Raw genomic sequence first — 15227 nt, 5'->3', positions numbered from 1 at the left:
CACAACTCAAAACATGAATCCTTTTACAATTTTGTATGAAGACATACTGAAACAATAAAAGTACTCCATTGTGAACTTTGCTTTAAATTAATTTAGGGAAAGAAAGGAACTATGCAGCCACCTAACATTGTGACTTACTATGGCTTTGATGTTGGTGTTCAGGATTATTGAAGCTTAAGTCACTTCCTGTCAGTTTTCTGTAAAATCTTAGCCATTTACTATACTGGCTAGGAATGCTATTGTAAGACAATCCTATTTTCAAACCCAATATATGGTGCTTATTTAATGTTATATGTTGCATATGTGGCAGCATGATATAGTCTTTATTTGTGCTTTTGCTTCTTTCTGTCACTATTGCTATATTGTCTATTCTATCCATTTTCTACTCCTGTTGTCCTCACAGGCATGCAGCAGATACCCAGGCTACTGTCGAGGACATGTTGCCTTCTGTCACCACAGTAACCACTAACTCTGACACTATCACTGAAACGTTTGCCACTGCTCAAAACAGTCCAACGAGTGAAACGACTACACTCACTTCCAGCGCTGCACTCCCAGCCTCAACTACACCTGAGCCATCACCTGCTTCAGCTGCTCCACCTCACCCACCCAAAGCAGCTGTAGCATCTCCCACCTCACCTTCCACCGTGTCTCCAGCTGAGGCAGCTCCCAAAGTTGCCCCCCTTGTTGACCTCAGTGATGCCCCGGTCTCTGTTTCTTCGCCTCCTTCTTCTGCCCCAGTCTCTAGTAATCCGGTCTCAACCGTCAATTCCAGCCAAGCCTCTGCCCCCCTTCCTATTGCTGGAACAGGAGAGGAGGCCACAAAAGCTCCCGCCAGCAATAGCAAGCCTTCTGGCCCAGTTCCCAGCCCTGGCAACCCAGCCAGTCCCCCAGCTACATCAGCGCAGCCGCAGCCCAAGCCAGAAGCTCCAACGACTGCCAAGAGCCCAGAAACAGAAGCTGCAAAGCCTAACCCAGTGAAGAGCCCCGTGGAGCCAACCAATAACTCCGCCAGTGTGAAGAACGCGACTGCTGCAGACAGCAGCAAAAAACCCTCCCAGGGCGAGGACTTTCCAAATAACGGAGGGACCTTCAAGACCTCAGACATTGACCTTGCAAAGGATGTTTTTGCAGCTCTTGGCAATTCTTCTCTTCCCACTATGGCTGGTGGGAAAGCTGCTGACCTTGCTCCTTCCATTGCAGACGCCGCTTTACCATCTGCTCCGGCAAAGGAAGAGTATGGGCATTTTTCACACTAATGCTACTTGCTTGTCACTGTGTCTTTGTTGTGATGCAGCTGTGCTTTCATGTCCTTTCAGCTCCTGCATAAAACCTGGTCACTAACATTGCTAATTTTACAAGAAATAAGACAATTTAAAGGATGCTTTTCTAATAGATTGTTAAGGTTGCATCTCGCTTTAACGTGCTTAGAGAAAAATCCAACCTTATTTGACGTTTAGATATGGCCGATGGGCCTGATCATGTGATGAGTTTGATGGCTTCCTTAAATGACCGAAATTCTGAAAACTTGTAACTGAAATTTGCAAGAATCATTCCAATTAAACCACATGTTGTTGCACTTATTTACCTTTTTATTCAGCATGAACCTCTCTCCAATTGAATTGCAAAATTCAAATTAACTTTAAATTGTATGGAGACAAGGAATGTGTCTAATTATATAGGCAGTATTTTTAGCTACATTGTTTTATACAATTTTGCAATTCGCGTGTGCTGGTTTGAAGAGACCAATGTGAATAAAATGATTAGCAACAATGAGTACAGCTTTTCATTGTTGGAGAACAGCAAATATGCTTCCTACAGTAGATCTGCCTTCTAAATCAATTGCCCTTTGCAATAGCAGGGAATACATTTAGATATATAAATGGCAGCCATTCTAAATTTACAAATTGCCATTGGCACTGTTCACCCCAACCAGCACCTGGTTCTGTTTTAATTGGCCTCTCATTCAAACTTAGCCCAATGTTAAACAACACAGCAGATTAGGTGGGATGATAATGTTCAGCCCTTTAAGCACTGCCACCGATTTTAGTGGGAAATAAATTGCAATAGAATCTGGTTGCTCACCGTATTAAGACCAGAGAACCTGGTGGCACAGCCAGATTATTACACTGTAAGGCCTGTTTTTTTTCCCTTGAACAACAATAGAATAGCACTTTAATGGATTCCCACTTCTGAAGTAACGAGGCAAACAACCAGCAAATACATTTGAAATCCTTGTGTCTGATTAAAAAAATATTGGCCCGTAATTTGCGGTCAGCGGCGAAGCAAAGGCGTTCGCCGCTGGCCCCCGAAGTAAGCTTCCCACAAAAATCTCGCGAGAAGTTTGGCATTTCCGACCTTCAGCTGAAATCAGTGTCAGTTAATGGGGAATCCCTAACACGAGCTGCTGTAATGTCAACAAGCTGTCTAAGCAGCCAATCACAATGCAGAAATCTCACTGACCCGGAAGAAAGAAGTGCATAAGCTCCTTTTATTCTAACTTTTTGAAAATGTTAGAGAGCAAAACGAAGATTTTGGCTCTCACATGGGGGAAAGGTAAACCTGAAATAAAGATGAACCAACTTTAAAAAAAAAAAAAAAAAAATTTTTTACATTTCTCAAAACATTTTAATTTTTATTAAAATGGATAAAGTTGACACTCCACAAAATTTAAATTAGTTTTTCAGGGCCATAACGTTTGCTTAGCAGTCAATACGCTGTTAAAACTTCAGTTATACCTAATTCAAAAGGGTCTAACATTTAATGGGGTATTTAACAGCGATATTACCGCGGAAGAGCGAAAGTTATCATCAGTTTCACTGATTACACCAATTGCCGGGGTGGGGGAGGTCCAAAGTGCCGCCAGTATCGGAGCAGTGAATGACTGACTGCAACTTCAGGATTTCCGCGTTGGGATGCGCATGCGCTGCATCCTGAAGTTGCCGTCAGTTTCAAAGGGTTCGCTGTTAATACCCACCGCAAATTCCGGGCCGTAATGCTTTTGTGAGCCTTTACTTGTTGGTACTGCATTTTCCAAACAGTGCTGCAGTGTGACTCTAGCCACCTAAATAAATTTGCACACACGTTGTGCTGACCTCAAAACTGCACCAAAGGAAGAATTAGTCGCTGAGGAGGAATGTAAAGACTCTAGGTTCTGCACTAGCAGCACAAATTGATTACAGGACTTAATATACTTACTCTCTCTTTCCTGATGTTCAATAATTTCCAGGTTGATAGAAACTATGTAAATGTGTTTATCTTTTATCTGTACATTTTACAGAAAATTTCTGCACTCACCAACCACAACATCTTTAGTTTGACTCGCATCACATGTTCAAAAAGCCACCTGCTCCGTGAGCATTCGTAACCTGGGTCAATAAAGAAAGACTTGCATTTCTATAGCGCCTTTCATGACCTCAAGACGTCACAAAGTGCTTTACAGCCAATGAAGTACTTTTGAAGTGCAGTCACTGTTGTAATGTAGGAAATGCAACTTCCATGGAGCAACGTCCCACAAACAGCAATGAGATAAATGACCAGATAATCTGTTTTAGTTATGTTGGTTGAGTGATAAATACTGGCCAGGACAGCAGGGAGAACTCCCCTGCTCTTCTTCGAATAGTGCCATGGGATCTTTTATGTACACCCAAGAGGTTTAATGTCTCATCCGAGAGACGACACCTCCGAAAGTGCAGCACTCCCTCAGTACCCCACTGGAGCGTCAGCCTAGATTTTGTGCTTGCGTCTCTGGAGTGGGGCTTGAATCTACAGCCTTCTAACTGAGGCAAGGGTGCTACCACTGAGCCACAGCAGACCTGGGGGGTCACTGGGAAGTACATGAGAATCACCGAGAAGACTCGGCCATGGATGTTTCACCCCTGCCCCCCCACCCCCCAACCCTGCTATAATGGAGAAGGGCTTAGCCTCCATTCTGCATCTCCCCTTAACACCATGGCCAAGGTCAGGGAACCATTGTGGCAAACTCTCATCCTTCCGACACACCACAGCTCTCTACAGATTTATTAGAAACATCACAATCCACAATCCAATGTTGTAACCAATCATAAACTCCAAGCGCTGTAGCTATCACATCATTTCAACCGTGTGTTACATCCACTTCAGAGCTAGCAAATGTCCCTTTGAAATGCAGCTCAGCCCAGTCTCTGATAACTGCATTTTTTTTGTTCAACTGAGAAATCAACATTTCAAAGTAATTTCAGACCTGCTGCACCAGTAGGTCAATAGAATCTGCTTTTTTATAGACCAATAAAATGAGATGAATCCAAATGAAAATGACTGTAATTAGCTCCAAATTTGCCAGGTTTTCAGGCAGACTAGCTCTTCAATTACATGGCACCATCACTGATTTTGATCAAAGGGTTGCTTGAGTGCCATGTGATTCTGCACACTTTTTTTAAGTTTGTTTAGAAGATTGAAGTATGTCAAGTGAAAGCTCCCTCAGGTTTCACTGAATCTTTCTTAATGATGACCAAGTTTCATGCATGAGTGTCTTTTTTAATGTGCATGCGTTTTGTTTATACAAGAGATAGTTTTCTGCTTTGGGGGGTTTCTGCTTTTTAAAGATCTAGTTAATGTGGTGTTTTCCATTTGCTGCTGGCCAGTTACTGCAATGATTTTATGTTCCTTCAGAATCTCATTTTCTGCATACAAGGACTGTGCAGTAAACCAATCTTTAAATGTAAACCTAAGTGTTGACCCTTAAGGCATTGTAAGCACTGACATATGATAAGATGCAGTAATTCTAAACCTTTTCATTAATGCTTTGTGGCTTATTCCAGTCTTTTCTTTTTGGGCTGGATGTAGGTAATGCATAAGTTCAGTTATTAAGATTTGTAAATAAGACACCATGATTAATCTTTGCGTTATTCCCCCTTCAATATAGTAGTCTCCTCTTCTCTTCTCTTCTTAGGCAGTCCCTCGGAACCGAGGATGACTTGCTTCCACATTAAAAATGAGTTCTCAGGTGACTGATGAGTCCAATGCGGGACCTACAGTCTCTGTCACAGGTGGGGCAGAAGGCGGTTGAAGGGGCGGGTGGGTGGGGTGCTTGGGTTGACTTGCGCTGCCTGCGCTTGGCTTCCGCTTGCTCCCGGCGAAGAGACTCGAGGTGTTCGGCGCCTTCCCGGATGCTTCTCCTCCACTTTGTGCGGTCTTGGGCCAGGGATTCCCAGGTGTCGGTGGGGATGTTACCCTTTTTCAAGGAGGCTTTGAGGGTGTCCTTGAAGTGTTTCCTCTGCCCACCTGGGGCTCTCTTGCCGTGCCGGATAGTTGTCTATTAATAAATAAATGCACCTATAATTCCTTTATCCGGCAGTAGAAACCTTTTTAAAAAAAAGATTTCATGGGGGTTGAAATTAGCATGTCTTGCGCCCATTTTTTAGGCGTCCCTTGAATGTGTAATATGGGGCTTAATGCCTGTTGAAGGACCCCTTGGAAAAATCAGTTCCGGATGAGCGGTGTCCAAACTGCCCCACTCGGGTTTCTTCAGCGGCCCCTTCGGAGTGCTCCCCCCCCGACTGCACAGGCGCCACAATCACCCCCACCATCCACAGCCCGCTCCATCTCCTCTCCCGGGACTTAATCGAGGACCACTGCCAGTGAGGCAGGTGGTCCTAAATTGACATTTCCCATCGGGCAAAAAAATGAGCACAGATGAATTTTTACCCCCAAATATCCAATGAGACAGATGGAATATTGTTCTGCTTGCACGTTCCAATCTCAAGTTTCCAGTGAAATGGACTTGTGTCTATTGGAAGGTTCAGTTGTTAAAAGCTGTAAGGCAATTCAACAATATTGGTGCCAGAGGACTGGAGAACAGCTAACGTAGTACCATTATTCAAGAAGGGTAGTAGGGATAAACCAGGGAATTACAGGCCAGTGAGCCTAACATCAGTGGTAGGGAAATTATTGGAAAAAATTCTGAGGGACAGAATTAGTCTCCACTTGGAGAGGCAAGGATAGTCAGCATGGCTTTGTCAGGGGGAGATCATGTCTAACCAATTTGATTGAATTTTTCGAGGGGGTGACTAGGTGTGGCTTCAGTAAGGCTTTTGACAAAGTCCCGCATGAGAGACTGGTCAAGAAAGTAAGAGCCCGTGGGATCCAGGGCAATTTGGCACATTGGATCCAAAATTGGCTTAGTGGCAGGAGGCAGAGGGTGATGGTCGAAGGTTGTTTTTGTGACTGGAAGCCTGTGTCCAGTGGTGTACCGCAGGGATCGGTGCTGGGTCCTTTGCTGTTTGTAGTGTACATTAATGATTTAGATATGAATGTAGGAGGTATGATCAGTAAGTTCGCAGATGACACAAAAATTGGTGGAGTGGTAAATAGTGAGGAGGGAAGCCTCAGGCTACAGGACAATATAGACAGGTTGGTTAGATGGGCAGAACAGTGGCAAATGGAATTTAACCCTGAAAAGTGTGAGGTGATGCATTTTGGGAGGACTAACAAGGCAAGGGAATACACAATGAATGGTAGGACTCTAGGAAGGACAGAGGATCAGAGGGACCTTGGTGTGCATATACTTAGATCCCTGAAGGCAGCAGGGCAGGTAGATACGGCGGTTAAAAAGGCACATGGGATACTTGCCTTCATTAGCCAAGGCATAGAATATAAGAGCAGGGAGGTTATGATGGAGCTGTACAAAATGCTAGTTTGGCCACAGCTGGAATACTGTGTGCAGTTCTGGTCACCACACTATAGGAAGGATGTGATTGCATTGGAGAGGGTGCAGAGGAGATTCACCAGGATGTTACCTGGGCTGGAGCGCTTCAGCTATGAAGAGAGACTGGACAGGCTGGGGTTGTTTTCCTGAGAGCAGAGAAGGCTGAAGGGGGACCTGATTGAGGTGTACAAAATTATGAGGGGCATAGATAGCGTAGATAGAAAGGAACTTTTCCCCTTAGTAGAGGGGTCAATAATCAGGGGCATAGTTTCAAGGTAAGGGGCAGGATGTTTAGAGGGGATTTGAGGAAAAACTTTTTCACCCAGAGGGTGGTTGGAATCTGGAACTCACTGCCTGAAAGGGTGGTAGAGGCAGGAACCCTCACAACATTCAAGAAGCATTTAGACGAGCACTTGAAACACCATAGCGTACAAGACTACGGACCAAGTGCCGGAAAATGGGATTAGAATAGACAGGGCTTGATGGCCAGTGCAGACACGGTGGGCTGAAGGGCCTCTTTCTGTGCTGTATATGACTCTAATATAGCCACGTGTGTTGTCTTCAGCCAACTCTACATGCATGCACATTTTCCCACTTCCTGCCAAGCCTCATACATGAAGAATGATCACTTGGGTGAGATGCTTTAGGCCTGATAGTACCTATGGAACTCTACCCCAGCATGCATGATTGTATTAAAGAGAGAGAGCAGAGGGGAGAAAAGTTGTGTCTCTGTGAACATTAATGTCCATTTATACAAAGTGATTTGCCACCTCAATCAGTTAAAAGTGTTTCACCAAATTCTAAATAAACTTCCTCTGTGTTTTTGCATCATCAAACTCTACTCTATAAAATGGACACCCTAAAACTGTTCCCTTGTCCCACTTAAGAAATGTGTAATCACCTCAGTAACAAGAATTAACTAGTTGGAGCCGCAATGATTTTATTTCCTCCAGTATGCTTTCCTCTGCCCCTCCCATTTTCTCTCCTGAAAGAGGAGCCTCTTCACATAACTGCAGCTCACTGGTACCTCATACCAATACCCATTCTTTAGGTGCAAGTCTAGTCAGTGAATGTTGGACTGAACAACATGGCAGCCAAGACCACCACTGTCTTCACTTGACAACATGACACTCCCAATGGTTACTGGATTGATTAGGTGCAGAAAGCTCCCATGAACTGTAGCTCCTCAACATGGCCCTGGCTGAGATCAGGTAATTTAAGAGACACTAAGGATTAAACCTGTGACACTTTCCTGGCATGTATGGGGCCCAGTTCCACACCATAAAGTCCATTGAAGAAGCTACTGTTAAAGTAAATTGTCAAGTTAAATTACGTCCTGGGCTCCTGTCAAACAGTCACAGAATCACAGAAATCCCACAGTGCAGATAGAGGCCATTTCGGCCCATCAAGCCTGCACCGACACATATCCCACCCAATCCCCGTAACCCCTACACCAACACCAACACATATCCCACCCTATCCCTGTAACCCCACATATTTAATCCCCCTAACACTAAGGGTCAATTTATCATAGCCAATCAACCTAACCCGCACATCTTTGGACTGTGGGAGGAAACCGGAGCAAACCCACGCAAACACGGGGAGAATGTGCAAACTCCACACAGACAGTCGCCCGAGGCCGGATTCGAACCCGGGTCTCTGGTGCTGTGAGGCAACAGTGCTAACCACTATGCCACCGTGCTGTCATGATGGATCTTGTCAGTATGTTGACCCATATATCTATAAATAAATATCCTACCTAAAAACTTAAGAAAGGACCCTTGTTATCTTGTTTGGTATCTTCTCCCAAACATTTATCACGTTTTGAGTAAATACATTTTTCCTAATTACAAACCTGAGGGAAAATCGCAATGAACTGATATTTTAGTGGGGATTTTTTCCAAGAGAGACTAGATTTGCTTATATTTAGGTTTTATAGTAATGTTTCACACCTCGTTCTCCTGCATTCAGTTAACGAGAGTTGCCCTACAGGAAGATTGCTTTGGTGCACACCCTTGAAGCTGTGGAATGAAGCAGCTCAGCACTTCAATTGCACTAACTGGCATTTGTTATTATCTGTGTTTTACTTTGGAGAGTTTGTAGTTTCCATAACTATAATTCTTTCTGTAAGTCTTGTGCTGTGTTCATATTTGAAGCATGCTTAATGTTTAAGTAGCAAGTGTTTAGAAATACAAGATACCTTTGATACAATGCTGTAACATACTCTGTTCTGTTTCTTTTCATTGGTCATATTGTTTTGGAACAGTTTTATATACTTAGTGTTGAAACTATTTACCAGAAATTAATGCAGAAGGCTTGTTTTAAAAATGTAACACAATTCTTCTCCTCCGATTCTGGGAACATCCTTGTTCAGGAACTTGGGAAACTTGAAGATCCACAAAAAGTAGTGAGTTGTGGCGGTACCTTGCTGGTTCCATTTACTGATACTTTGCAAATGTGCACGAGGACCAAATTCACTGCAAAAGTAGTTTTTGAGCATTGTGCACAGAGTATTTGTAGTAATACTGTGGCAAGAAATTGTATTTAGTGTAAGATATGGATGGCACAGTCACCACAGTCTCGTATACTTCATAATATATCTCCTGGTCAAGGAACAGTTACAGTATCATTTATGGTTTCTGATGCTTTCACCTGGTACTGTGTGCTTTCTATTCCCACTTGCATCATAGTAATTAATGTTCTTACTCGCTTTCTGCTTGACAGGAAGGTCCCCTTAGAGGAGAAGCCCAAACAAGAAGGGACAGAAGTAAAGACGGTTCCTAATGAAGCCACACAAACAAATGAGAATGAAAGCAAAGCATGATCAACAAAAACCCCCAAACCGGTTTCCCTTCAGTGTCTCTCTTATTATTTTTGAACATGTTTTCCTGTTTGTAGATTTCAGCTGAAAAGGGGATCAATTGTGGCACACTTGCTTTTTGTAAAATTCCTTCATTAAAGGGTTGACCACATAATTGAAATTGGTACTTGTTGAAAAAAAAAATTTACCTGGGGTACTTTAATTGTAGTTATCATTTTTCACTGCGCTTAGTAAGAATTGTGATTTTTAGATAATGTGTGAGTTCTTCAGTTAGAAAGCACTGAGATACTCCTTCAGTTTCTCCCTATGTTAGTAGAGTGAATAGTTGAAACAAAAGGAAGAGTTTTCGGTACATACCTGTAGAAACGGCCACAACTGATTTTTATCCTCTTACTTTTTTCAAAGTTAAAAAAAAAATTACTGATTAAAACACAGCTTTATAAGTTACCGTTGTAAGGCTAGAAATGTGATTGCTTCACTGTTCATACAAGTACATTATGTGCACAAAGCATTGCTATCTTAACCTGTTTATAATTTTTTTTATTTGCAAGTTTTGATCCTGAGTTAGCTTTTGACTAAACAGAAGGTTTGTAAATTTGCATATGTGAAGTATATTTCAATTTGCAGTATTCAATTTTATGAAATGAATATTAATTTTTGCCAACTTTTATTTTCAGTGTTTATTGGTTTAAGACTGCAAACCATAATTGTTTAACCTTTACATGTTATAACTGTGTGTAAATGTAACAGGCTTTGTAATTATTTTTCAAGGCTTGTTTAAAATGACAATAGTTTAGCCTGCTTGCTTTTGCCATGATTTTTTGTTGAATGGAAGTGTTTACATGACCTTCCCTCGTTACTCTTGGTTAGAATACGCATTGCTTATTTGATCTGCTATCAGAATAAAAGACCTTAGTTATGCCGTATGATTGCACACCATATTAAGACCAGTTTACGCCATTGAAGTCTGATATACATTTATGTTAATTGTTCCTGCTTGTTTCCACTGCAAAAACGCCTTCCATTCTTGCCGCTATGAAAGGGATTATGTAGCGCATTTCTGTTTCTGAAGCAATGTTTCAACTTTTTAGACTGCAAGCTTGTGCACTGTGAATGCGTGAATATTATAGTGTGTTTTTGTCATAGTATTTCAAAGAAATTCAGCATAGCTTGGTTGTGAAAGGTGTAGCAGGTAGTTCTGAAGATTGTGTGGGAAATTGCCATCACTGTGGGGGGGTGGGGGGAAATTTAAAAAAAATAAAAATAAGGGGAGGCAAACATGTTTGGGCATGAATTCCATGTGTTATAAGTTTTATTGCCTGTAATGTTTAACAATGATGGTAAGATTGGGAGCATTCCCCATTAGCACAATCCAATGGGGCTTTACTCTTTCATGTACTTTTATTTTGTGTGCAGTCTCAGTCCAGTAATGATCGCATTGCTAATTTGTAAGTTCAAACTGTGAAATACTGGTCTTGTCATTTGCTTCAAGTATTTGCATATATTCAACTTTAGGGATGACACTGGAGGCACCTTTTAAGTCGCACAGCCACTAACTATAAGGCTTCACAGATGTGACTTGAGGCTGCATCAGATTAGCTTATGGACTCATCTACTACTATAGGAACACAGCAAAAAGAAATGGCATTTTTATTCCAATGCTGCCTTAAATCAAGCCCTACCCCTGATATAATTACCCAGCGATATTTAAACCCATTACTTGCTGTAATATTTGTGCTGGCATTAAAATGGGACCAAGTTTACACAGATCATTGTAACCATGATCTCGTAGCGAAAGGAATGAATGTTTGTTGTCTTAACTGTGCCATCAAACAAATCTTCAGTGATCGGATAACTGAATATAATCATTGGGGCAGAGGATTTTCTCCTGTGTTGCTTGTAGCAAAATCATAAATGCTTTTCTAAAGAACACATTTACCATTTTGCTTCAACTAGCCAGTAGAGGAAATCATCCCACAGATCCCCTTTTAGAATTTCGAAAGCAGTTCACATTGTAGGTGCACTGGCCGAGGTATTTACCTTCCGCACTCACCTGTGACTTTCCTCCCTAGTCACATCAATTGGCAGAAAATCACTGGCTATCGAGTGCAGAAGAGGAAAAGCCCAGCCCTTGTTCCTTGAACGAATAAGGAGACACATATAAAATGGCCTTACAACTCCCTACTGTAAATCTCAAAGGCTGGACTTTATCTGTTCGACCCTATAACGATTAAAGCCTCCAACCTCCACTGTCACCCCTAATTAGAATACCCTGCATCTAGGGCCTTCTCTCCTGTTACAGAACTTTTTATTGAGTGAAGATTAAACCACCTTTCCACTGTCACTGGTGTAAATACTGACTACTAACCGAGATTTTTGACTTTGCATTATGTCAGATACCTGTGTTCAATAAAAATTACAAAATAAGATGATGACTGCTGTGTCCATGTTTTAAGCAAATGCTTCCTTCTCTGATTCGGAAGCCAATGGTAGTACAGGTTGAGTGTCTGAAATCCGGAGTTCCGGAGTCTGGAATGTTCCGGACTCCGGGACGATTGGTGGCTGGGGTCCGGAATCTGTAAAATGTTCCAGAATCCGGACACCCTGAGGGAGGCTTACCAAAAATGCATCCTGGGCCAAGGCATTTCCGGACTCGGCACGTGTTTCTGATGTCCGAAGTCCGGGAATATCGCAACCTGGGCTCAGGCGTTTCCGGACTTCGGACATCAGAAACACCTTCCGAAGTCCGGGAAAAACCCGAAGACCAGCTCGGCCTTGGTCCCGAGGTTGCCGGATTTGGGACGCTGAACCTGTACCTCTGCTGGCACCCTGGCTCACATCAGGGATCGATCCTGAGAAATCCCTGGCCTATATGGTTCAGCTACTTACTGCATAAATGAACCAACTCATCAGAAGAGCTGAAAACAAGACAACTACAGTAATACTGAAACCTAGAATGGAATGGAATTTAATAACCTTATCATCTCTGCAGCTTTTAAAGAGGCAGTCTCACCATCTGTATCCTCTTTAAAGAAGGACTTTTGCCATCAGGACTACTTTTAAAAAAAAATTAATAACTCCCATTTTTTACATTGCTTAAATAAAATAAAAAATCCCCAATGAAAACTGATGTAGAATCACAGGAACTGGCTGAAAGAGGTTACATGTAGGGCCCAGTTGTCCCGCTCAGCCAGTACCTCTGGTGTCACCGGAAGTATTCTTTCTCGAAATCAGCGGAAGTAGACCAAATATGCACATCACAGGAATAAGGGAGACAGAGCGGTGGGATTTGGTTTCACATTTGTGATCGCTCACACCCAAAGGTTTGTAAGCATTATAGTTGATACTGGACCGCAGGGCTCTGTCTACCTTCATCCTAAAGGTAAAATTGAAGATGGTCACCAATACACAGATCCTGCGAGCAATATAGCCAGGAGACTGGCTAGCCGCAGTAAATCTGAATGGCATTCACAGGATAAGAGCAGCCCACAGATTCAAAGGGGTTTACGAGAAAGCATTTATATAGTGCCTTAGTATTCTCTCAAAACATAGAAACAGGAGCAGGAGTTTCAGCCCTTCGAGCCTGCTCCGCCATTCAATGAGATCATGGCTGATCATCCAAACCCTAGCACCCGGTCCCTACACCGACAGCCATCCCACCCAAGCCCTATCCCCGTAACCCCACGTATTTAATCACCCCTAACACTAAGGGCCAATTTTTATCATGGCCAATCAACCTAACCCGCACATTTTTGGACTGTGGGAGGAAACCGGAGCACCTGGAGAAAACCCACGCAAACACGGGGAGAATGTGCAAACTCCACACAGACAGTCGCCCGAGGCCGGATTTGAACCCGGGTCCCTGGCGCTGTGAGGCAACAGTGCTAACCACTATGCTATCTCAAAGTGCTTCACATACAATGAATTATTTTGCGAGTGCAGTAACTATTATGTTGGTACATGCGAGAACTGTACACTGAAAGATCCCACAGCAGTGAGATGAATCATTAGTTGATCTCTTTTTGATGGTGGTTGCCAAGGGCGAATGTTGGCCAGAAAGCTGGAGAGCTCCTTATTTTTCAAATAATGCTACTTGATCTTGAACTTTTACCTGAGCCACCTGAAGGACAGCACTGCTGACGATGCTGTTAGATCCGTGATTCTTTAAATAGGATGTTTCCCCAAGAACTACACGGAGGCTGTAACTTAACAATCAACAGGTGTTTACTAGAGTAGAGTAGTCTCACGACTGAAGTACAGAAGCCTGCTCCGGCTTTATATACAGGTGTGGTCACTGCCGGTACTACAGTATACAGGAGCTGTAAAACAGTTCTCTCTTAAAGGTACATACACAACAGATGCATTCTCCCAGTACTGCACTAAAGTGCCAGCCTAAATTACATGCTCCAATTCTGGCGTGGGCTTGAACCCACAACCTTCTGACTCCGACAGCTATCAGCACTAAGTACTTCTGTTCAGCCCAGCCTGGTAGCAGCTTCTGTGAGGCAGCAAGGACTAAACATCTATCTGTCGCTGCCCAACCAGTACCAGTATTCTCTGCAGAAGCAAACATTGAGGTTTACGAGCGCCCCCTAGTGTTGGTCGGACAACTAGGATCGGTCATCAACTCGAAGAAATCCCAATTGTGTCCCTGCAAGATCTGAATTTATAGGGTTCTGCTTCCATACAGCGGATGGATATCTTTTCCCTTCCAGACACATTCACCATGATTGAAACAAAAGCGTCTGTTGAAAGGAAGAATTTATTTAATGGGTAGTTAGGATGCAAAAGTTTTGTCAGTGTTTGGTTTCCTTTGGAACAAAACCTTGGGTAAATCATTTACTACACAGAGGTTACCAAATTGGACAGTGACATGTCCCTACTTGTGTTACTCCCAGAGAAGACAGGACCAACTAGAACAGTTACAGCTCCCTCTGACTTGTGCATTGGTCATGTGTAGAAGACCACTCTTGACATCATCTACAAGGCAACAATCTGACTTAATAACTAAAGATGACAAGCATTTTTGGTGCAGCTTCCCTCCAAGCTGATTTGAAGATGTTGGCCTAGAGATTCGTTCGCGCCGGCCTGGATGATTCCTCCACACTTGATATTGGGCCTCAGGCCTCATTTAGATGAGATCCACGAGCCACAGACACCTGCTGGGCATCCACCAGGCAGCTCGGCCGGGAAGAGGCTTCGAATTTCGTGCCACTGCGTCGTTGGCCGCAGCCTCGAATAGGTCATCAAAGGGAAAGCAATCGGGAGAGGGGCGACCAGTAAAGGAAGGATGATTGGTCCCCTCCAGATCACCGCCACAACCCCACCCCCCACAAAGTCCCAATCAGGAAGGGGGGCAGTGGCAGCGGTCAAAGGAGGACTAATAATTCAGCACCACACAGTGTGATAATATCTTTAGACCCTATTGAAGCATCATGTCAGTCGCCTTTTACCAACATCTCGCCCTTTCTCCTACACTCAGCCACCTACACAATTCTGAGAAAAATAGTGAAAAGCAAGTTATGACCTTAAGGCAGTGAATCATTGGATGCTGCCGGGCCTGCTGGGTGTTCCCAACATTTTCTGTTGTTATTTCAGATTTGCAGCATCCGCAGTATTTTGCTATTGAATCAGTTTTCTGGTGATGAAAACCTTTGAAAGGGAGTCACCAGATTATATCAGGAGATGACACCTGTCCCATAAATTTTAAAAATGAATGGA

The 15227-nt window shown here is 43.2% G+C and overlaps 1 protein-coding gene across 19 annotated transcripts in view; it reads left to right on the top strand.

Moving 5' to 3' along the window:
- Positions 1-11933, top strand: part of LOC147100348 (neural cell adhesion molecule 1-like) — a 576064-nt gene extending 564131 nt beyond the window's left edge. For 11 of the 19 annotated variants that reach the window (XM_085967961.1, XM_085967951.1, XM_085967957.1 and 8 more), the window contains 2 exons: positions 404-1237; positions 9410-11933. In XM_085967961.1, the coding sequence (XP_085824087.1) occupies positions 404-1237; positions 9410-9509 (934 nt within the window). In that variant the 3' untranslated portion in view covers positions 9510-11933. The remainder of the gene's footprint in view (positions 1-403; positions 1238-9409) is intronic. The other 8 variants (XM_085967963.1, XM_085967962.1, XM_085967969.1 and 5 more) reach the window with 1 other exon arrangement.
- The last annotated feature ends 3294 nt before the right edge of the window (positions 11934-15227 follow it).

Source organism: Somniosus microcephalus, chromosome 26, assembly GCF_052327205.1.
Source record: "Somniosus microcephalus isolate GS21.2 chromosome 26, FLI_Smic_1.0, whole genome shotgun sequence".
Lineage (NCBI taxonomy): Eukaryota > Metazoa > Chordata > Chondrichthyes > Squaliformes > Somniosidae > Somniosus > Somniosus microcephalus.
Note: the sequence above shows the minus strand (reverse complement) of the source record. Positions and strands in the feature narration are given on the sequence as shown.